Source organism: Acartia tonsa, chromosome 6, assembly GCF_053477335.1.
Source record: "Acartia tonsa isolate MP-2025a chromosome 6, ASM5347733v1, whole genome shotgun sequence".
Taxonomy (NCBI): domain Eukaryota; kingdom Metazoa; phylum Arthropoda; class Copepoda; order Calanoida; family Acartiidae; genus Acartia; species Acartia tonsa.
The window spans coordinates 4083573-4108664 of NC_137265.1; the positions used below are offsets into that span (position 1 = coordinate 4083573).

A 25092-nucleotide genomic window follows, 5' to 3' on the forward strand; every position below is an offset into this window, starting at 1 on the left:
AACGGTTGGACGCACAAAAAAATTTACTTCACATGAAATGTAGCCAATTTAATTTGCAAATGAAAAGTATTTCAGACTTATATTGATTAGATGACTCCTTTCCCTCAAAAATGGTCGTTAAAACCTCGTGAACGGGAAAATCGCCGAAAATCGCGATTTTGGGGGCAAATAACGGCCAAACGGTTCACCTGTGGCGGATAATGCCAAAGTAAAGAAATGTCCACCCCAAAAAGTTGTACAAACTTGCTTTTGTATGTCAATCCCAAAAAACAACTCCCTGCATGAGTTTTGGCCAAAAAAACGAAAATCGCTACTTTTTACGGTTGATAACTACCAAATCTGGCTTTTAGTCGGCCACCTGTTAAAAGCTTTCTGGCCAGCCCTACGGCCTTAATGATATATCCCTGGAACCGCCAGGGTATGTAGAATTTTGGTTCAGAAAAACATTTAGACCCTCTCATTGCAATTTTGTTGGATATGGCATGTCTTAAAGACCATAGTCAACCTAAATTCTGAAATGTATGTATAAATCCGTCAAATTTTTAGGATTTACCAACATTTTTCAAATTGACATAAGTTTGTCAATTTTCAACCTTTTTTCACATTTTAAGTTGCTAAAATTATCTTCATTACCTAAGGTTTTTGTTTTTTGAAAAATTATTAATGAAAAATGTAATTTTAAGCATATTTTTTAAAATTTTAGATGAAATTTTGATTTTTAAAATTTTTTTATTTGGCCAGAAATGGCCAGAAACCGGTCAAAAGACCGGATTTTAACCATTTTTTCAACTCTAGGGGTCATATCCAGTGTTGAGGATTTCAGATCAGACCTTAAAGCAAAAATCATCATTGGGGCGTACACAGGAGGGGGCTTGATTTACAGATACCCCCTAAAAACCGGAAAAAACCGGTTTTTTATAAAAATCCCGGCCGGTTTTGGCCGGATCCGGCTCAAATTTTGCATGGAGTCATCCTTTGGTATTCCCCACAGTTGATACTTGATCTGGCAAGATCCCAGAAAAGTGTGGTATATCTAGGGGGGGGGGGGAGAGATGAAATTCATTAATCCTGGTATATTTTTCTTGGTTAATATTTAAAAACCACAAACCCCCCACCTTACCCTAAAAAAAAAGATGTTTATACCTACCCATGGCCGTCCATGTTTTTTAGTGGGGGGGGGGGAGGATAATAAAAATGTTTTTCAAATTAAGGGAGGGGGATTATCAACTCCCTACTTGAACGTCTTTGTACCGACCTGCCAAAAAAATGAAACTACATAATATAGAATTTAAAAAGGCTACCACCATTTTTCTAGTTTCTAAAATAGGTAGTGATTTTTGGATAATGCTACTCTTGTTTTAAAAGGATGTTGTAAATCACTAAAAAATCTAAAATTCCCTTGATAATCTGGTTTCGCTGCAGCATTGCAAAATGAAGTAATATCATACAAACAAAAAAAGATTAAAATTCGGTAATAACATCACGTAAACATTTGTTCTTAAATAAAGTTAAAAATCAACATGTTTAAAATGGACGTACGGACATTCTGGTAACGTTTACAGAGTTTTACGCTTTCTAAAACGTACCTAAATACAACGGGAATCACCATGCAAAGTTTGAAATCGATTGTAAAATTCTAAATGCCTTATTTAAAGGAAAAAGCTATCCGACCCAGACGTACAGACTGAGGTACTGACCGACCATAATCATAGAATAGCTTCGCTTTTAAAAATTTCAAGTAAACATTAAATGATAATAGTTTCAAAATTTATTTCTGAAATTTTTCATTTAAACACATATTACAAGAAAAAATACAATATCAATATAAAAAATACACAATTTTACTATTTTAAAACCATGCAATCTAAAACAAAGAGGTAGGATGTATGTTTGTCTGACTTTCTGTTTTTTTTAAGGCTTAAAGTGGAAATTTTAAAACCTAATTTTTATTTTTTTATTATTGATGAGAGTGTCTAAAAATATATAAAAACAAGGATGACAACATCCATAAAAGCGAAGCTCTGAAACGTTATGACAGACGAACATTAACTCTTGTAGAATGCCAGACCTGCATATACAAAATATGAATATATAAGTTTTGACAAAATTATACGTAAATTTGTTGAAAAACTTCTCAAATACAGAATTCTGTTTAAGGACATACTTACGATTTTAGGACTTGATTACAGAGATGCTCGTTTATAACATTGTACTTTGTTGTCCCAGGAATCAGTATACCAAAAATCAGATCAATCAGATAAGTAGATCACATAAAAATTTGTTGTTTAAAAAATCAAAATGTTTGAAATGAACATACGGACATTCTGGTAACGATTATAGAGTTGCTACGCTTTCTAAATCGTACCTAACTACAGGAATCATCATGCAAAGTTTGTTGAAATAGATAGAACAATTCTAAAATGCCTAAATTAACGAAAAAAGCTATCCGTTACGGACTGACGGACGGACGGACCTACCCTAATTATAGAAAATCTTCGCTTTTAATAAAAATGAATTCAATGAATTTTGATTTTTATCCCAAAAATGTATGAAACTTAGGCGGCATTATGGTGTCCCAAAAATGTTGCAGCAATTCTATGAAACTTCAGTGCATTGACTTTGAGATCTACTTGTTCTCCCTAGTTACATAAAAATGTTCTAAAATTATTAGTATTTGTATTTAATATCTCTGAAACAGCTCTATAAATCAATTTATGCTTTTCAGGGAAACTTAAAATCTACCCCCCCCCCCCAAAAAAAAAATTATTACTTTCTTTTTGATTTGTACTTTTGAAAGTATAGATTTCTTCTAGAATAGTTTAGTCTATGCGGTATATAAAATATTTTACCATATGAGAAATAGATACCCATTTGTAGAGGCAGGTCTGTAAAGATTGATATTTTGTGAGATTCCAGATACTATACGGTATATATACATCCGCTACACACACATCCCACATTCTCCTGTTGGGACGCACACTCCTAAAAGAGTTTTGCCCAAATTTTTAGAAGCAGTTAAGATTCCCCCAGCAAAACCTTTAAAACCCTAATTTTACCCTAAGATCTGATTGAGTTCTTTATTATATGAAAATTTGCCTAATTTGTTTCTAAGATCTTTGGACCGATTGATTTCTCAAGTTTCATAAACAACCTGTGCAGGTTTTTACCTATTTTTAGTAATTAAAGGTCGTAAATATTTAGAACATTTTCCTTGATTTTCATTGGCTGCCAGTCCATTTCTTGAATTGTCGTCATCTGGTATTGGAAGGAGAATATTAGTGAAGCTTGATGGTATATTCATTCTATCCATAAATCTGCGTACTCTGTCAGGGGATAAGACATTTACATTTATGTTTAACAAGGATGACAACATCCATAGAAGCGAAGCTCTGAAACGGTAGACACGAACATTCATACTTGTAGTGTGTCAGAACTGAAAAATCAGAACATAAATTATAAATGTCGAATCAAAATTTTAATTAAATTTGTCAAAAAACTGCTTAAATACAGGTTAATGTTTGAGGACATAATACTTACGTTTTTAGGACTTGATTATAGAGATGCTTCGCTTACAACATTGTACTTTCTTGTCCTAGGAATCAGTTTTCCAAAAATCAAATTAATCGGATGATTTTATCACATAGAAATTTGTTATTAAAAAAGTTAAAAATTAACATGCTTAAAATGGACGTACGGACATTCTGGTCACGATTATAGAGTTGCTACGCTTTCATAATCGTTCCTAACTACTACAGGAATCACCATACAAAGTTTGAAATCGTTAGGACAATTCTAACATGCCTAAATTAACGAAAAAAGCTATCCGTTAGAGACGTACGGACGGACCTACCCTAATTATAGAAAAGCTTCGCTTTTAAAAACAGGTCAACCTAAGGACGTAACTCTAGATATAGGTCAGGGATATACATACAGACAAAGATAAGGTCCGATAAAGTGAGGTACATCTCAAAATTACCCTTTTGTAGATTACATATAGTAGTAAAAACGTTTTGACACTCAACTAAATGAACCAACCGATCAAAGTTCAACAAAAAAAAGTCTCTAGGGCTTTTGAGCCAACAAATCAGAAAACGCTATTATACGACTTTGGGGACTAGTGTAATAAACAGCCAAATGTCCCCTCTCTCTCTCTGATTTTGTCCTTGTCTACAAAGCTAAGAAGACATCGCACTATTTTATCAATAAATTAAATGAAAATGAACGTCTTTTTTCCTTTCTAATGATTCATTTGGCGATACTTCAATGTTTTCTAAAATAAAAATATAATATTATTACCTCTCCAAATATTATAAATTATGTGAGCAAAAATAGTTATTTCTCGCATCGTATAAAAACAGCTTTCCGCGGATGTAGAATGTACAATTATAAGATTAAAACCAGTTTTTTTCGCTCCTAGGTGCCGAAGGCACGGGCTAAAAAACCGGTTTAATCTTATGATTGAACATTTTTAATATTCGTAGAAAGCTGGATATAATACGATGCTAGACATAGTTTTTTCGTATGGATGAGAACCGGTTCCTATCCACCGGATTCGAATGAATATCAGAAAATAAATTATAATGAGATTGTTTGTCTGTTTAGGAAAAGGTTTAGTCGCCCAGCTGAATTTTAAAGTCGTAATATGACGATTTCAACGAGGCTTACACGCGGCTGCCGAGCCCTGATTTTTTCAAACTTTGTATTGTCTATTATGTTTTTTAATCCTTTCCCCAAAATATATAAAGGGAAGGAATCTATTAATATCCTATTTAACCTATCCTAATTATGTAGATATTGAATTCAGTATTGTTGTACTTGTGTACCTAAAAAGGTACACCGACAAACCTCCTACTGCGACAAACGTCCTAATGCGACAAACGTCCTAAACCTCATAATGCGACAAACATCCTAATGCGACAAACTTCCTAAAGGAACAAACGTCATAATGCGACATCTCTTTAGTAAAACAACGTCCTAAAAATTTTCAAAAATTATGAAATAAAATAAATCTTCCAAATTTAAGGACAAAATCCTCTAATTGTAAAAATATTTAACAATATCAAATTCAAAATGGCGATAAAAACACATGGAAATTTATTTTTTGAATAACTTTAATCATAGGCTAAATTTTAAAAATCTGCCCGACAGTTTTCCTAAAGTCTGTATTGGCTATCAAACGGAATGGTTTCGAACCCGACACAGCCGTGCATTACAAAAATAGACCTTTAACTTTTTTAAAATTAAAAAAACATATATAAAAAAATTAGGACCTTTTTTCTTAAGAGATGTCGCATTAGGACGTTTGTCGTTTAGGAGGTTTGTTGCATTAGGACGTTTGTCGGTGTACCTAAAAACATGTTATTGGGGATAGAAGCATAGCTTTTCTACAGTAAAACTTATCAACGTTCGTCCGTCGCTTGCGCTTGTCACACTAGAATAGAAATATTTGTAAAACATACTTAAACCTGACTGTTGATTGTAGTTTGTCTGAATGCTATGGCAGCTTTCTAGCTCGTCTCTGAATATGAAATAAATTTAAAGGTAAACGGTATCGTTAAATCTATAATACAAAGTAGAACGATGTCTGTCTGTTTGTTTGTCTGTGTGTCTGTTTGTCTGTGTGTCTGTACCGAAGGATCTCGCTAACCGCTGAACCGATCGGGTTCTCCTTAACAGGGTAGATTATCATGGGTTCTGGGAAGGTTTCTAACTATTTTGGGGGAGGGTACAACCACTATCCCAAGAGAAATGACAAAAAAATCAAAAATTTTAAAAATATATGGGAGACTTTAACGTAACATAAAGAGGTATCGTAACATAATGAAGTAACGTAGAGACTTTAACAAACAAAAACATCTAAAGTGCCACTAGAGGCCTCTAGGTGGTGTAGCCGCTAGTAATAATATAAAGGACTAGCTCAGTTTCAAAAACTGAGGTTTTCTTTGATTGGGGTAAGTCCGAACGTCCGTAACGGTTTGTTGATATAATCGTTAATTTAGGCATGTTAGAAATGTTCTATTGATTTGAAACTTGGCATGATGCTTCCTGTAACTGTTATATACAATTTAGAGAGCGTAGCAACTATATAATCGCAAGTAAGTCCGTAGTCCAATTTGAAACCATTTTTAAAAATTTCAGCAAGCTAAATGGGAGGGGGCAAGACCCCCCCCCCCCCCCAATAAAAAAAATGATATATTAATGAAAATGAAAAACTTACAATATCTTATTTTTTGTATTTGTATCCATGAGCAAGGTCTCTAATACAAAATTTCTTCGTTGTCCTCTGAAAAAAAAAACATAAAAAATGTTTAGTTATTGTTGAAGTAAAAAATTCAACAAATAAATTGAAACAAATTTTATTAAAGAAGACTAATAAAATATACATATACAGAAGATGCTAATAATCTAGCATTACAGAAGGACAAATACCCAAGAACACTAATAGAGTAGGTTCACAACTATACAATAACCACATAAATGCAAGTATATCATAAAATATTTACAAATAAAGGTGTAATACAGGTCGAAAGGAAATTTTTTATTAATGAAGAAGAGTAACAGGGATGAATAATGAGTAAGGGAGGGAACAATGGATCGAATATTAAATATTTTGGGGTCTAAAACCTTGGGGACCGGCCAAAAGTGTTCGTGAAGTACTTAATAACCCCTCATTTTACCTCCCCTTAAAAATAAAAAAAAATAGCAGAATAAAGGGGATAAACCCAAAAATCCCAAAAACAATGACACCAACATAGGCATGTGTCATATATTCCAGAAAACACCATTACATAGTTACATAGTTACAGACATAGTGAGGGAGAGTAAGCTTTATAGAACCCACTTTGCGTGTTAAAAAACACTTACACAAACTTCAATGTTTTACAGAAAGGTATGATCTCATTTTCAGGAATAACTCCAATTATCAAACTTATCTAAAAAAATATAAATTTATCAAATGTTATCCATTTATCAAATGAAAAACATATTTCTTTGTGTATAAATTTTTGGTTCATGGATAGAAAACGAAGTAGCGGGTTTCGTCATATTTTCACAGTAACTTTTCTTATGTTTCTATCCCCTACGGAGGGCTCTAACCCTGCGGGGCAATCATTTACATTTACCTAACCTAAAAGCTTTATATTCTTTGTTTTATTGGTAATAACTGCTAGTCTTCTATTAATAGAATTTTGTAAAAATAACCTTTACTTGGTAGTTTTGGTAGTTTTATGATTTGTTTATGACTTTCGTATGTTTTTTATTGTCCTAACATGTGATCAGCTTAAATTTTTGTTTTGCTAACTATGGACAATTTTGTTATTTAAATCAAGGGATCTAAAGGGATAAGACAATGTCCGATAAATTGATGTACATGAACATCTCCAATGATTTTACAAAAAAAAAATACCCCTTCTGTATTTGGACACTCAATCTAATGAACCAACTAATTAAAATTCAATAAAAAACCTTAATAGTGTTAAGCCAATGAATAAGAAATTATTATTTAAAAACTTTGGGGACAGGTTTAATAAACAGCCAAATGTCCCCTCAATCCCTATCTAAACTGAACAATAAAGGTGACTTCATTCGGGACATCTGCCAACTCAGCGCGGGTAAGGTAATAAAAGACACAAAAAGTGCTCTTAATTTATATTTTACCTTATTCAAAATTGGTAGATTTTTAATGAGAAGCCTAATAACAAATGTTTGTGATGGATTTCTATCCATTCCAAGACCATTACCAATCACTATCTTCTTAAGCCTAAAAAAAATATAAAAAAGTTTGGTGTCTAAACAGTAAAAAATTCTGCATTTTTTAAATGGAAGTACGGACTTTTTGGTAACGATTTTAGAGTTGCTATGATTCCTAAATCGTACCCAATTGTTATAGGAATTATCATACAAAGTTTAAAATCGAGAGGACAATTCTAATCTGTTTAAATTAACGAAAAGAGCTAACTGTCCGTGACGGACGGACCGACCCTAATTATAGAAAAGCTACGCCTTAAAAATAGCGGTAAGAAAGAGAAAGAATAGAAATAAACAGAAAGAAAAAGAAAGAAAGAGATATAAAAGAACAAGGATGACAACATCCATAAAAGCGAAGCACTGAAACGGTAGGACAAACGGACATTAACACTTGTATAGTATCTGAACTGAAAAATCGGAACATAAATGTATAAATGTCGAATCAAAATTGTAGGTAAATTTGTTGAAAAACTGCTTAAAAACAATATAATGTTTATGGACATACTTACATTTTTGGACTTGATTATAGAGTTGCTTCGCTTATAATATTGTTCTTTGTTGTCCCAGGAATCAATATACCAAAAATCAGATCAAACGGATAATTAAAACACTTGAAAATTTGTTGTTAAAAAAGTAGAAAAATCAACATGTTTAAAATGGACGTACGGACATTCTGGTAATGATTATTAGACTATAAAAGTTGGAAAAATTTTTAATCAATATAATAGATTTGAAATCTGCATAAAATTTTAAGGATTTTTTATAAAATTAGTTTTTTATATAATTCTTTATTTAAAGGCGCAAATACAAATTAAGTTAAATAATTTTGAGATCTGTGATTGGTGGATTGGAAACTATCTGCGCTCTGATTGGAAAGGCTTAAGTGACGTACATCATTCAACCAATTAGAGCGTAGGTAGTTTCCAATCCAGCTATCCTATTGGTCAAAATTTATTAACTTAAATCGTATTTGCGCCTTTAAATAAAGAATTATATAAAAAACGAATTTTATAAAAAAAAATCCTTAAAATTTTATGCAGATTTCAAATCTATTATATTGATTGAAAATCTTTAAAACTTTTATAGTCTAATGATTATAGAGTTGCTACGCTTTCTAAATCGTACCCAACTACTACAGGAATCATCATGCAAAGTTTGAAATCGATAGAACAATTCTAACATGCCTAAATTAACGAATAAAAGCTATCTATCTCGGACGGACGGACGTACGGACGGACCGACCCTAATTATAGAAAAGCTTCGCTTTTAAAAAGAGAAACAGAGAGTGGAATTATAAATCTTATAATATTAGGGCTTTCTGTCTGAATCTTAGGATTTCAAACTTCTAAATGATTTATAAGAAAGCTTCACGCATGTCAGGGGATGGTTTTAGGATATTTTAATTTAGGATTTAATCCTTGTGAGTGTTTTTGATGTACTCTTTCTATCCCTTTGAATACATTTATTCATAGTTATAATTCTTTCTTATGTCCCTTAATATCTTTACACGACTCATCTGATACCCTTGGTATGTCCGACTGTTCCACAATAGAAGAGCGTTAAGAAATCCCCATTTATTAGATTTTCAATTAAGCTCTTTACTGTTACTTTTATATAGGGATCAACTGAAATAAAATATACAAAAATACCTTCCAAGTTTCGGCAGTATTGCTTTCAGTTTTCTTTTTGTATCATCAAGATTCTAAAAAAATTATGTTGGTATATTTGAATATTTTCTAAATTAGTCAATTACAATGTATACTGGCCTAGCATTGGTCATTTGTATTGTATGAAGTCATTTTTTATAGGCACTACATATAATCTGCTTCGAGTATTGCGTATTTTCGTCAGATTAAGCATTTCAATTTTCCCTGGGTATTCTGTATTGGACTTTGAATTTAGAAATATTATTTTCCACCATTTATGCAAGGACAATTCAATTGGACGACCTTTCATGGTTTTACTGTAACGAATGGATGTAGATATACCTAGATATTATGACAGGGGAAAATTTGTCTTCAATTTAGCTTGCTAACATGGAACTCTTTTATTGATCAGTTCGTTTATCCAGAAGGAGGGGATGGGTAAAGGGGTTGTTTTCGTTGTGTTAACCAGCTACAAGTTTCACATATTAGAGTACATGGTAATCTAGTGTAAGATCCAAGTAATAATAAATCCATTGTGCCAAGGCAATCCACTGATAGATCAGCAATATGAACCATTTTAAAATCTTCATCAAAATCCGAGCTTCGAACACGTAACCTTCACGAAAAGTATTGGACACATACCTTGATGTTGAAAGTCCAGTTGCCCATACTGAGGACTTCCAGCTGGGGGTAATTTGTCTTCATCACGTCAAAGAACTTTCTTAGACTAAAAGAAAAAGGAAAAGTGTTTAAAATGAAAATGACTTTAAAATGCATGAAAATATGTAAAAAAAAAAATACTTTACCCATGTGAGTTCATGCCTATATATCACACTAGCAACTAAGCCCCTAGAGGCCTCTAGGGGCCCTTGATGTGGGAGAGGGGGCACCTAGTGGGACTTTAGAAATATTTTTAGGTCTTCCCAGAACCTATGAGAAGCTACACTGTGAAGGAGAACCATATTGGTTCAGCAGTTAGCTAGATGATCGTTCGGTACAGACAGACAGACAAACACTAATAGATAGAGATCCTTTTACTTTACTATAAGGATAGGTGTATCTGTACCTTTCTTTCCAAAAGGTAAAGCTTATATACAATCCTACATTAAACATACAAAAATAAGAATAAGACAAAATATTATTACCTATTGTTCTTTCTCTTAATTTTATGAAGAAAAATTATGTTAAATTTACCTATAATCATCTACTGGAACTGAATCTTCTTTTAGGTCTGGTTCAGCTACATTCAATTCACTAAATAATTTAGATTATGAAAAGAAAACGAAGAAGCGGCTTTTGATAGGTTATTTTAGATTAGGTAAATGTTAATGATGGCCCCGCAGGTTTAGAAAATATACCCTGCAGGGTTAGTGCCCTCTGCAGGGGCTAGAAATAGGAGAAAAGTTACTGTGACAATACGACGAAACCCGCCACTTCGTTTTCTTTCCCTGATCCAATAATTTCTATGGTAAGAAGCTTCCTTGCTAGATCTTCATGCTGTTATTAAATCAACACAACTATGTTTATTCAGTTGCGTGTACAGTGTTTTATCAAAAGAAGAATATTAGGCCTTCAAAATATCACGAATGAAACCCCCACCCCCCATTCAGCACGTCTTTGACATCACATGATGTCGATTTATATTTATAATTTTTGTGTCTATCGTTAGACAAGTCGAATTAAATTAGTGTCAGTTATATGCAGGGATCTCTAGGGATACAACAATGGCCAATAAATTAATGTACATCCCCAATGATGATACACAAAATTACCCCTCTGTAGATTACAAGTAGTGATTGAAACATTTGGACACTCAACTTAATGAACCAACCAATCATAATTCAATAAAAGTCTCCAAAGTTAATTCACCATTGAATAAAACTTTGGGGACTAGTGCAATAAACAGCCCAATGTCCCCTCCCTCCCTGGTTATATGACCATAAAATCAAAAGAATTATAGATTTACCTAAGTTCTTTCAACGAGGTTAATCCCAAAAAGTCTCTGACTGTGAACTTTTTGTGGCCAACATGGACTGTAACCTAAGCAAATACAAGATTAGTTTTTATGAAAACTTATGCCTTTGTGAAGTAAAAAATATATCTCACTGGCAAATTTTGTCTTATGAATTTATTTGAACGCTTCCCTAAAAGAAATCGCTGAAAAGTGTCATGTGTGACGTCATCGAAATTTGTCTAAATCGATCTCTTTTTTAGGGTTTCCTTTCCAACTTCACCTCTCATCCCTCCTATTTAAACTATTTTTGTGACGTCACACATAACACTTTCTTGTGCTTTCCCTTAAAAAAAAAACTAGAAGCAAGCACTCGTTTATTTAGTCCAAGAGAAACTGCATATAGATAGTAGTCTTAACAATCTTAAATTTACTGACAATTCGTTTTATGATAAAAAAATCTGTTAAAGAACTAACAAAAAGACAAAATCATAAATAGACATCATACAAATTTGAGTTAATTTAACTTTTCATACAATGCAGAATTTTTTAGTATGTTCTTTAAGAGTTTACAAATTGATAGGGCAGGTTTTTAGCTAGATGCCCCTTGAGTCTATGGACGCAGCTGCTAGTAAACTACAAATGCATATAAATCTTGGATTTCTTACCTTTATTAGTTTTAAAGATTTGATTGTATTGTTGGAGAAGACTTGTTTTGGTTGAAAACTTGTAACATTCGTCTCCCCCGTATTTACACCCTAAAAAGATATTACGGATAATGGAAAGAAAACGAAGTAGCAGGTTTCGTCTTATTTTCACAGCTTTTGATAGGTTATTTCAGGTTAGGTTAGGTAAATGTATATGATTGCTCCACAGGGATAGAGCCTCCCGAGGGAGCTAGAAATAGGAGAAAAGCTACTGTGCAAATACGACGAAACCCGCTACTTCGTTGTCTTTCCATGATCCGATATTATGAATAATCTTTGGGAATAGTCCCTTTCGTGGCAACGCCCCTTAATTTAAAAATGGCCTTTGATTGGTTATTATAGATTAGGTTAGGTTATACTGGGTTAGGTGATTGCCCTGCAGGGTTAGCCAATTGGCCCCGCAGTGTTAGAGCCCCCCCCCCCCCACAGGGGCTAGAAATAGGAGAAAAGCTACGGTAAAATCACAAAGAAACGCCCCATAAGGAGCGTTGACACGAACGGAACTATACCCTAATTTTATACAACAAAAAAACATATTTATATCTCTATATCTGAACGCTTGGATGTATTTATTTTGCATGAGTTTACAGTGTACGTCTGTTAGTTTGCATTTATTTATTTAATGCCTGTCTGTTCTCATGTTGCATATGTTCTTGTTCTCTATACATTTCCACATAAGAATTTGCGCAAAGCGACTTCTTTAGCAAAATTAAGGAATACTCATTTTATATTTGTTACTTGGAGAAACTTTATACAGGCAAATAATTATTTGTTATTCACATATTTTTGTATGTACAATAAGATGATATATAATTCAATAACAAGCAAAATAAAATAATGAAAAAGTTATCCTTTCCCCTTGTCTTGGGATAAAAACAATGCTAACCTGGACACAAATATTGACTTCAGACATGATAAGATGTTTGATTCCTGTATTCTTTAGAAACAGTCCAAACATATCTGACAACTTACAACTATTCTCTGACAGATCTAAATAAAGCATGGTATTATTCCTGTATTCTTTAGAAACAGTCCAAACATATCTGACAACTTACAACTATTCTCTGTCAGATCTAAATAAAGCAAGGTATTATTCCTGTATTCTTTAGAAACAGTACAAACATATCTGACAACTTACAACTATTCTCTGTCAGATCTAAATAAAGCAAGGTATTATTCCTGTATTCTTTAGAAACAGTCCAAACATGTCTGTCAACTTACAACTATTCTCTGACAAATCTAAATAAAGCATAGTATTATTCCTGTATTCTTTAGAAAGAGTCCAAACATATCTGACAACTTACAACTATGCTCTGTACAATCTAAATAAAGCATAGAATTATTCCTGTATTCTTTAGAAACAGTCCAAACATATCTGACAACTTACAACTATGCTCTGTACAATCTAAATAAAGCATAGTATTATTCCTGTATTCTTTAGAAACAGTCCAAACATATCTGACAACTTACAACTATTCTCTGACAGATCTAAATAAAGCATGGTATTATTCCTGTATTCTTTAGAAACAGTCCAAACATATCTGACAACTTACAACTATTCTCTGTCAGATCTAAATAAAGTATAGTATTATTCCTGTATTCTTTAGAAACAGTCCAAACATATCTGTCAACTTACATCTATTCTCTGTCAAATCTAAATAAAGCATAGTATTATTCCTGTATTCTTTAGAAACAGTCCAAACATATCTGACAACTTACAACTATGCTCTGTACAATCTAAATAAAGCATAGTATTATTCCTGTATTCTTTAGAAACAGTCCAAACATATCTGTCAACTTACAACTATTCTCTGACAGATCTAAATAAAGCATAGTATTATTCCTGTATTCTTTAGAAACAGTCCAAACATATCTGACAACTTACAACTATTCTCTGACAAATCTAAATAAAGCATAGTATTATTCCTGTATTCTTTAGAAACAGTCCAAACATATCTGACAACTTATAACTATTCTCTGTCAAATCTAAATAAAACATAGTATTATTCCTGTATTCTTTAGAAACAGTCCAAACATATCTGACAACTTATAACTATTCTCTGTCAGATCTAAATAAAGCATGGTATTATTCCTGTATTCTTTAGAAACAGACCAAACATATCTGTCAACTTACAACTATTCTCTGACAAATCTAAATAAAGCATAGAATTATTCCTGTATTCTTTAGAAACAGTCCAAACATATCTGACAACTTACAACTATGCTCTGTACAATCTAAATAAAGCATAGTATTATTCCTGTATTCTTTAGAAACAGTCCAAACATATCTGACAACTTACAACTATGCTCTGTACAATCTAAATAAAGCATAGTATTATTCCTGTATTCTTTAGAAACAGTCCAAACATATCTGACAACTTACAACTATGCTCTGTACAATCTAAATAAAGCAAGGTATTATTCCTGTATTCTTTAGAAACAGTCCAAACATATCTGACAACTTACAACTATTCTCTGACAGATCTAAATAAAGCATGGTATTATTCCTGTATTCTTTAGAAACAGTCCAAACATATCTGTCAACTTACAACTATTCTCTGACAGATCTAAATAAAGCATGGTATTATTCCTGTATTCTTTAGAAACAGTCCAAACATATCTGACAACTTACAACTATTCTCTGACAGATCTAAATAATGATAAAATGTTTGATTCCTATCTAAATAAAACATTGTATACATAAATTTCAAATGTTTCTAGCAAATAAGTTGGAGAGGGTTCTCTAGGTAGCGTGGAGGTAACCTCCCACAAAATATTGATAGACTTTACTGGACATGTGAAGAAAAAAAACATATTGAGATCTTCGGTCACATTGACAGATCCTGTTACTGTTATATGTTGAACCTTATCTCTAATCTTTGGTAGGTATAGTCTATGAATCAAGAAATATTAATGTTTTAATATAATTTTAAAAAAATTTTTAAGCTTCAAAAATTAAACAAAAAATCAAAAAAGTATACAAACTTATTTTTTGTGAATAAGATAAATACTAACTGCTTTACGAAATTGAGAAATTATAGAGTATTTACTCTCGTAATAACTTGCCTCTAGGAGCACTTGAGGAATGGGAGGGAGGAAAGTCGTTCATGTAGGTATAAACCTTCCATGGCCCTATTCAGCTACAATGTAAAGGAGAACAATATCGGTCCATCGATTACCAAAACTGTATGCTATATACAGAAAGACATCCTGTTACTTTATAAATAAGAATATTTACCTATCCTAAAAGTCCACCAGGATAAATCCAGAGTTTTCAAAGTTTTGTTTTTTGACAAACATTCAAAAAATTGTACCAAAGGCTCTCTACACATATTTATCTAATGTTAATTTACCACCCCAACAAGAGTTTTTCTTCTTTCTCTTTCGTTTTATATCTCTTAATGTAATGCCCTAATTTTTTGCTTATAACTTCAAGCAGCATCGCTACTATTGGACGCAATCGCCCTTGTAAAAAGCTAAAATATATGTATATATATACTAGCGTAAAAGCCCCTAGCATCTAGGAGCTCTATAGATGAAGAGATATGTAAGTGCTTAAAAATAGCATAAAACCATACCCAAACTTATTCAAAAAAAATTAGATATCCTAAAACCATCTCAGGACCTATTTGAAGCTTCACTGTAAAGGAGAACCATATCGGTTCAGCTGTTAGCAAGATCCTTTGCTACAGACAAAAAAAGCTAATTACTTTATATATTAGGATATTTGTATGCATCATTTAAATTAAAAACTCTTTAATATATCTTCTTAAGAAAGAAAAAATAACAAATTATCCCCCCCCCCCCCCCCAATAGTTATGAGCGATCTATAAGGAAGATTTAAAGGAAAATTAACTAAACTAATCTAATGTCTAATTCCTGAAAAAAACACTCCTTTCAAATAAAAATTTTTTTTTATTTTTTTCAACATTTGATAAATTCCTGGTTAAACACATCTTGGCTGAAGATAGGTCTAATGTTTCTAAGGTATTATTTGGTCTAGTAACAGTCACACAATGTAAGATTAGCAGGGAGGAGGGGACATTGGACTGTAAATTATGCTGGTACCTAAAGGTTTTTCTCTTTTTGATTACTTTTTTAAAATCTTGATGGTTCTCAACCCAACAATTTTTAAATTACAGAAGATGCAAATTTGATATCCATCATTGGGGATGTATAAGTAAATTATTATCCATTGCCAAATCCTTTAAGATTCCTGAAGGGTTATAGCCACTTCTTCTTTTTCTTGTTATTATGAAAATATAAAAAAGAACCTCCATGACATCAAAGGTGAATTCTTAAAAAAAACTTTTTGGCTCACTGCCTCACTAAAATCAGTAAGGCTTGCTAAAAATTTAGAGGGGATAATTTTGCCTCAATATTTTAGTGAGTCAGTGAGCCCAAAAAGTTTTTTAAGAATTCACCTAAGTTTACTATTGTTTTTAGCTAAATACCTTATTGGAATAAAGGCATTAATTACTGTATATGATAACTAGCGGCTACGCCCCTTATGGCCTCTAGGGACAGTTTCTCTTGGGTGTTGGTACCCTCCCCCAAAATAGTTATAAAACTTCCCAGGACCTATTAGAAGCTAATTTATAGAGGAGAACCATATCGGTTCAGACAGACAGAGATCCTGTTACTTTTTCATACGGATATACAGACCAATTTGGCATAAAGAGTAGCTTTTATTAATCATTTTGGAGACATATATTATCAAACGCTTTGTTACAGTCTAAAGAGCAAAAATTACAATATTTCTTCTTTTCAAAGTAAGAATAGTTTTTCAAAAAGGAAGGCACTTTGGGTTTGAGGTTTAATCAGGGATCTTAAAGGATAAGACAATGAACGATACATTGATGTACACCGCCAATTATAATGAACAAAATTTACCCATTCTGTAAATTAAAATTAATAGATGAAAAGTTTGGACAAGATTTTTTAGACGTATCCAAAGTTTTAGGACGATGAAATAGATAATGTTTTCACAAAACTCTGGGAACACGTATCATTCAAAATTAAGGATTTTTCCATTTAAATTGGAAGATTTTATATTTGATGGATTTTACTTGAGTTACATTGTGTTCCTTAGGGCATATATTAGTGGCATGAGGTATTTAATATCAGGTTCTGTACTTTCTGGAATCATATTTGATACTTTCAAGCTCTAGAATATAATATATTAGTGGCATGAGGTATTTAATATCAAGTTCTGTACTTTCTGGAATCATATTTGATACTTTCAAGCTCTAGAATATAATATATTAGTGGCATGAGGTATTTAATATCAGGTTCTGTACTTTCTGGAATCATATTTGATACTTTCAAGCTCTAGAATATAATACAATATATTAGTGGCATGAGGTATTTAATATCAGGTTCTGTACTTTCTGGAATCATATTCGATACTTTCAAGCTCTAGAATATAATATATTAGTGGCATGAGGTATTTAATATCAGGTTCTGTACTTTCTGGAATCATATTCGATACTTTCAAGCTCTAGAATATAATATATTAGTGGCATGAGGTATTTAATATCAGGTTCTGTACTTTCTGGAATCATATTCGATACTTTCAAGCTCTAGAATATAATATATTAGTGGCATGAGGTATTTAATATCAGGTTCTGTACTTTCTGGAATCATATTCGATACTTTCAAGCTCTAGAATATAATATATTAGTGGCATGAGGTATTTAATATCAGGTTCTGTACTTTCTGGAATCATATTCGATACTTTCAAGCTCTAGAATATAATATATTAGTGGCATGAGGTATTTAATATCAGGTTCTGTACTTTCTGGAATCATATTCGATACTTTCAAGCTCTAGAATATAATATATTAGTGGCATGAGGTATTTAATATCAGGTTCTGTACTTTCTGGAATCATATTCGATACTTTCAAGCTCTAGAATATAATATATTAGTGGCATGAGGTATTTAATATCAGGTTCTGTACTTTCTGGAATCATATTCGATACTTTCAAGCTCTAGAATATAATATATTAGTGGCATGAGGTATTTAATATCAGGTTCTGTACTTTCTGGAATCATATTCGATACTTTCAAGCTCTAGAATATAATATATTAGTGGCATGAGGTATTTAATATCAGGTTCTGTACTTTCTGGAATCATATTTGATACTTTCAAGCTCTAGAATATAATACAATATATTAGTGGCATGAGGTATTTAATATCAGGTTCTGTACTTTCTGGAATCATATTTGATACTTTCAAGCTCTAGAATATAATACAATATATTAGTGGCATGAGGTATTTAATATCAGGTTCTGTACTTTCTGGAATCATATTTGATACTTTCAAGCTCTAGAATATAATATATTAGTGGCATGAGGTATTTAATATCAGGTTCTGTACTTTCTGGAATCATATTTGATACTTTCAAGCTCTAGAATATAATATATTAGTGGCATGAGGTATTTAATATCAGGTTCTGTACTTTCTGGAATCATATTTGATACTTTCAAGCTCTAGAATATAATACAATATATTAGTGGCATGAGGTATTTAATATCAGGTTCTGTACTTTCTGGAATCATATTCGATACTTTCAAGCTCTAGAATATAATATATTAGTGGCATGAGGTATTTAATATCAGGTTCTGTACTTTCTGGAATCATATTCGATACTTTCAAGCTCTAGAATATAATATATTAGTGGCATGAGGTATTTAATATCAGGTTCTGTACTTTCTGGAATCATATTCGATACTTTCAAGCTCTAGAATATAATATATTAGTGGCATGAGGTATTTAATATCAGGTTCTGTACTTTCTGGAATCATATTCGATACTTTCAAGCTCTAGAATATAATATATTAGTGGCATGAGGTATTTAATATCAGGTTCTGTACTTTCTGGAATCATATTCGATACTTTCAAGCTCTAGAATATAATATATTAGTGGCATGAGGTATTTAATATCAGGTTCTGTACTTTCTGGAATCATATTCGATACTTTCAAGCTCTAGAATATAATATATTAGTGGCATGAGGTATTTAATATCAGGTTCTGTACTTTCTGGAATCATATTCGATACTTTCAAGCTCTAGAATATAATATATTAGTGGCATGAGGTATTTAATATCAGGTTCTGTACTTTCTGGAATCATATTCGATACTTTCAAGCTCTAGAATATAATATATTAGTGGCATGAGGTATTTAATATCAGGTTCTGTACTTTCTGGAATCATATTCGATACTTTCAAGCTCTAGAATATAATATATTAGTGGCATGAGGTATTTAATATCAGGTTCTGTACTTTCTGGAATCATATTTGATACTTTCAAGCTCTAGAATATAATACAATATATTAGTGGCATGAGGTATTTAATATCAGGTTCTGTACTTTCTGGAATCATATTTGATACTTTCAAGCTCTAGAATATAATACAATATATTAGTGGCATGAGGTATTTAATATCAGGTTCTGTACTTTCTGGAATCATATTCGATACTTTCAAGCTCTAGAATATAATACAATATATTAGTGGCATGAGGTATTTAATATCAGGTTCTGTACTTTCTGGAATCATATTCGATACTTTCAAGCTCTAAAACAAAATAAAAAGGGTTATTTTTTCGTGTATCTTCCATAAAGTTGTGTATTAGCGTTTAGTCAAATGCGCTTATTAAGTCAAACTATTCTTAATTATGACTATTTCATATATATACATTTGGTCAAATTAAGAACAACTTGACATTATATATAATATACAGATTGACCCTCGAAAAAGTCTTTTTAAGCATCTGTAGCCCATATTTCTCAATGAATTATTAAAAAAATTTAAATGTCCGTGTTCTCTATAGATTTCCACATAGGTAGATATAAAAATATTTTTTTTTACATCAGTTACCAGCTGAGATTTTTAAAGCTAAAGTTTTGAAAAAGTGGCTGAGGAAAAAGTAACTTATCAAGAAAAATGCTTTTTAAAAGTGAAATCGCGTATTTTCTTCACAATTTTAATACTTTTTATAAAACTTGTATAAATATGTTTCCAAGAAATTTATTTCATGCTGAAAGCACTTTTTCACTTGTTCTAAAAGGCATTTTTAGAATAGTGTATATTGCAAAAACACCCTTCCACAAAGAAATCCTACAAAACATAGAAGTAGATCTAAAGTTTACATACATAAACAGAAATCAAACACTTTTTATTTTATTAAAATAAGTTAAAAAAAAAAGTTACAGCTACAAACTTTTATTAAACATTTAAGAATTTAAATGATTTTTATGTGTCTTAGATTAATTTGATGAGTGGGCGTGAATTTATTGGTTGGCGCTAATCCTTCCGGTAATGAGCATAAATTGGGGAGGGGTTTATTTAAGGTCATATTAATAAGTGGGAGATATTATAAGATTTGAGGGAAAATGGTTATAAGAAAAATGCATTCAGTAAAATTTGAAAAGTAGTTTTTTTTATATGTAAAACTAACGTTCTTTACTGCAATAAAAAATATATCAATTGTAAACTTGCTCTTCTTTCTTATTTGTTTTTTAACTGGTTGAAATAAAGTAATCTATAATACAAAGTAGAACGATGTCTGTCTGTCTGTCTGTCCGTCTGTCCGTCTGTCTGTCCGTCTGAAGCTTAAGATCTCAGTAACCACTAAACCGATTGGGCTCTACTCTTCAGGGAATATACCTACTGGTCCTGTGATGGTTTTAAGCTATTTTCTTGGGGGGGTGGGACACCCCCAACCCCCCCCAAAAATAAAAAATAACCCCTACAAAAAAATTTTTTAAATCTAAAATATGAAAAATTAGGTTGATCAAACCTCTTAGGGCAAAGCCCCTAGAGGCTAGGGGCGAAGCCGCTAGTATACTAATAAAAAACTAAGAAACATTTAGCAATATCCAGTTTCTCAAGCACTTTTTCCAAACTTTGGCTTTAAAAATCTCGGCTGTTAATTGATGTAAAAAAATATTTTATATCTACTTATGCGGAAATCTATAGAGAAAAGGACATGTAATTTTTTTAATAATTCATTGAGAAATATGGGCTGCAGATGCTAAAAAATACTTTTTCGAGGGTCAATATATTGCATTTGCATTTGCATAACAGTAACAAATAACTTTATGGAATATTTGATCATATTATGTTTTCCTTATATTTGATAAGGCATTCGGAATTGACTTTTAAAACACATTCTATTTGTAAAGAAGTTTTGCTACGAATAAAGAATAAAAGATTACCTTTATTGTGGTATTTTTACCAATAGTCTCACCCAAACATGAAAAATATTCTGCCTAAAAGTAGAAAGAACTTGACTTTTTTTCTTATAATGCATTAAAGTAGCTTTTTATAGTGCCTGTGAAAAATGACGTCATAAGGACCTACCATTGGTCAATTAAAATATATACTGTGCTACCATTGGTAATTTGGTTTGTGTATTGGCCTATCATTGGTCATTTGTATTGTATGACGTCTTTTTTCATAGGCACTATACATAAAGACCTTCTTAAACAAAATCTAATAATTATTTTGGATTTAACGTATAATGCATTAAACAAGCTGACAGTAAGCTATATTACAGTAATAATAAAATAAAATTTGACCTGTTTTGAGTTTATACAATGGTTCAAATGAAACCTTGTTATCTTGCAGTCTGGATCCTCTAAAGCCTGACACAAAACCATTTTTATTCATCCACTGCACTGATACATTTGAGAATAATTTTAGTTTCTATGAATGCTTATTACTCCTAGATTCGATAAAAGGACAACCTACCATAACAAAGTATGTTATGGTCGTACTTATAGAATTATGACTGGCTCAGTAATTTTTGTCATAAATACACTTGTCATAAATACATTTGTCATAAAACATATGTCATAAAAGTACACTTGTCATAAAACATTTGTCATAAATACATTTGTCATAAAGGTATGTTTGTCATAAAGGTCCATTTGTAAAGGTACGTTTTATACTGGTACCCAAAGTTTTATAGTGGTACCCAAAGTTTTATACTGGTACCCAAAATTTTATTCTGGTACCCAAAGTTTTATTCTGTTACCCAAAGTTTTATACTGGTACCTATGACAAATGTTTTTATGACAAATGTACCTATATGACAAATGGTTTTATAACAAATGCAATTCATGACAAATGTATCTTTATGACAAATGTTTTTATGACAAATGTATTTAAGAAAAGTGTACCTTTTATGACAAGTGTACCTTTATAACAAATATATTTATGACAAGTGAATTTATGACAAAAATTACTAAGCCTTGTGATTAATGGCCTAAGGAATTTCCATTCCAAAAATCAAGTCACTATAATAATCATTTAGTGTAAAAAAATTGGTTTCAGACAGCTAAAAAATCACAATTGAAAGTTATGCACTGATTTTCTGGTAATGATTTTAAAGTTTTTATGCTTTCTAATTCACACTTATCCGCTACTGACCTACGAACGGACTGTCCCTTAATGTAATGAAGCTGCGCTTTTATTTGTAATATAGATAAATATGATTCCTTGAAAAGAATGTGAAAGCCAGAAGTTTGTTGTCCATGTCCAGCACATATAGCTTGGGGACACAATACATCTCTAAATAAGGATAATAATACTGTATAATAGTTTATTGTCCTATGTCCTATACATATAGCTTGGGGACACAATACATCTCTAAATAAGGATAATAATACTGTATAATAGTTTATTGTCCTATGTCCTATACATATAGCTTGGGGACACAATACATCTCTAAATAAGGATAATAATACTGTATAATAGTTTATTGTCCTATGTCCTATACATATAGCTTGGGGACACAATACATCTCTAAATAAGGATAATAATACTGTATAATAGTTTATTGTCCTATGTCCTATACATATAGCTTGGGGACACAATACATCTCTAAATAAGGATAATAATACTGTATAATAGTTTATTGTCCTATGTCCTGCACATATAGCTTGGGGACACAAAACATCTCTAAATAAGGATACTAATACTGTATAATAGTTTATTGTCCTATGTTCTATACATATAGCTTGGGGACACAATACATCTCTAAATAAGGATAATAATACTGTATAATAGTTTATTGTCCTATGTCCTATACATATAGCTTGGGGACACAATACATCTCTAAATAAGGATAATAATACTGTATAATAGTTTATTTTCCTATGTTCTATACATATAGCTTGGGGACACAAAACATATATCTATAAATAAGGATAATAATACTGTATAATAGTTTATTGTCCTATGTCCTGCACATATAGCTTGGGGACACAAAACATCTCTAAATAAGGATACTAATACTGTATAATAGTTTATTGTCCTATGTCCTATACATATAGCTTGGGGACACAATACATCTCTAAATAAGGATAATAATACTGTATAATAGTTTATTGTCCTATGTCCTATACATATAGCTTGGGGACACAATACATCTCTAAATAAAACTGTTTAATAGTTTATTGTCTATGTCCGGCACAAATACATCTTTAAACGAGGATAATACTTTCCAAAAGAAGAACAGCAAGAACAATTTATTGCGCTTATTTGATTGTAGTTTTAAAATCGAACAAATTAAAAAATTTAGAGGGTTAGGTGTCCAATCCCCAAGAATAATAGCCTAAAACCATGCTATTAAATTTAGGTATATATCAAGAAAAGCCAAGCTCATTGGGTTCAGTGGTTAGAGATATAATAGATAATAATCAAACATCTAATTTTTATATACAAACAGACGAAGCCAATTTTTGAAATTTGCATACTTTTGATCAAATTAATAAGCTCAATATTTTTTCTAAAAGATTTAAGTAAAATTGTCACCTGAATTTGATATAGTGAAAGTTCTGCTTCAGATCATATTGGTCTAAAAATAAATATAAACCATTATATAATTGTTGCTGAATTATATTAATTACCTATCTTAAAACTTTTGGCCTAACCTAATTTGCTGGCAGACGAAAAAGGTCCTTAACATGAGGATTCAGGTAGTTTTTTGGTTACACATCTTTATATTTATTAATTATATACCTGTATCTTGACTAGTGGTTGTCTCTGTATATCCAGATGCTACTACTATACCAGTATCTTGACTAGTGGTTGTCTCTGTGTATCCAGATGCTACTATACCTGTATCTTGACTAGTGGTTGTCTCTGTGTATCCAGATGCTACTATACCTGTATCTTGACTAGTGGTTGTCTCTATGTATCCAGATGATACTATACCTGAATCTTGACTAGTGGTTGTCTCTGTGTATCCAGATGCTACTATACCTGTATCTTGACTAGTGGTTGTCTCTGTGTATCCAGAAGCTACTATACCTGTATCTTGACTAGTGGTTGTCTCTATGTATCCAGATGATACTATACCTGAATCTTGACTTGTGGTTGTCTCTGTGTATCCAGATGCTACCATACCTGTATCTTGACTAGTGGTTGTATCTGTGTATCCAGATGATACTATACCTGTATCTTGACTAGTGGTTGTCCCTATGTATCCAGATACTACTTTACCTGTATCTTGACTAGTGGTTGTCTCTGTGTATCCAGATGATACTATACCTGTATCTTGACTAGTGGTTGTCTCTATGTATCCATATACTACTATACCTGTATCTTGACTAGTGGTTGTCTCTGTGTATCCAGATACTGCTATACCTGTATCTTGACTAGTGGTTGACTCTTTGTATCCAGATGCTACTACTATACCTGTATCTTGACTGTTGGTTGACTCTGTGTATCCAGATGCTACTATACCTGTATCTTGACTAGTGGTTGACTCTGTGTATCCAGATGCTACTACTATACCTGTATCTTGACTAGTGGTTGTCTCTGTGTATCCATATACTACTATACCTGTATCTTGACTAGTGGTTGACTCTGTGTATCCAGATGCTACTATACCTGTATCTTGACTAGTGGTTGACTCTGTGTATCCAGATGCTACTACTATACCTGTATCTTGACTAGTGGTTGTCTCTGTGTATCCATATACTACTATACCTGTATCTTGACTAGTGGTTGACTCTGTGTATCCATAT

The 25092-nt window shown here is 32.0% G+C and overlaps 3 protein-coding genes across 3 annotated transcripts in view; 1 reads left to right on the forward strand and 2 right to left on the reverse strand.

Annotated features, from left to right (window-relative positions):
- The window catches only part of LOC145323441 (uncharacterized), a 383852-nt gene that overhangs the window by 264365 nt on the left and 94395 nt on the right, over positions 1-25092 (forward strand). The window lies entirely within an intron of this gene.
- Positions 1754-15370, reverse strand: LOC145321607 (uncharacterized). Its single transcript, XM_080163048.1, has 14 exons — positions 15289-15370; positions 12937-13040; positions 12012-12101; positions 11359-11432; positions 10587-10646; positions 10035-10119; positions 9396-9448; positions 7657-7759; positions 6865-6932; positions 6218-6283; positions 5466-5518; positions 4234-4270; positions 3210-3323; positions 1754-2638 (listed from the first exon to the last, which is right to left on the reverse strand). Exons 2-14 carry the CDS (start codon positions 13006-13008, stop codon positions 2596-2598), a joined length of 918 nt encoding a protein of 305 aa, XP_080019174.1. The 5' UTR covers positions 13009-13040; positions 15289-15370; the 3' UTR covers positions 1754-2595.
- LOC145321485 (NLR family CARD domain-containing protein 4-like) overlaps positions 19370-25092 on the reverse strand; it is a 37362-nt gene continuing 31639 nt past the window's right edge. The window contains exons 36-40 of the mRNA XM_080162906.1: positions 23876-23918; positions 22557-22630; positions 21637-21701; positions 21274-21327; positions 19370-19456 (exon numbers count right to left, since the gene is read on the reverse strand). Of these exons, the coding sequence (XP_080019032.1) occupies positions 19370-19456; positions 21274-21327; positions 21637-21701; positions 22557-22630; positions 23876-23918 (323 nt within the window). The remainder of the gene's footprint in view (positions 19457-21273; positions 21328-21636; positions 21702-22556; positions 22631-23875; positions 23919-25092) is intronic.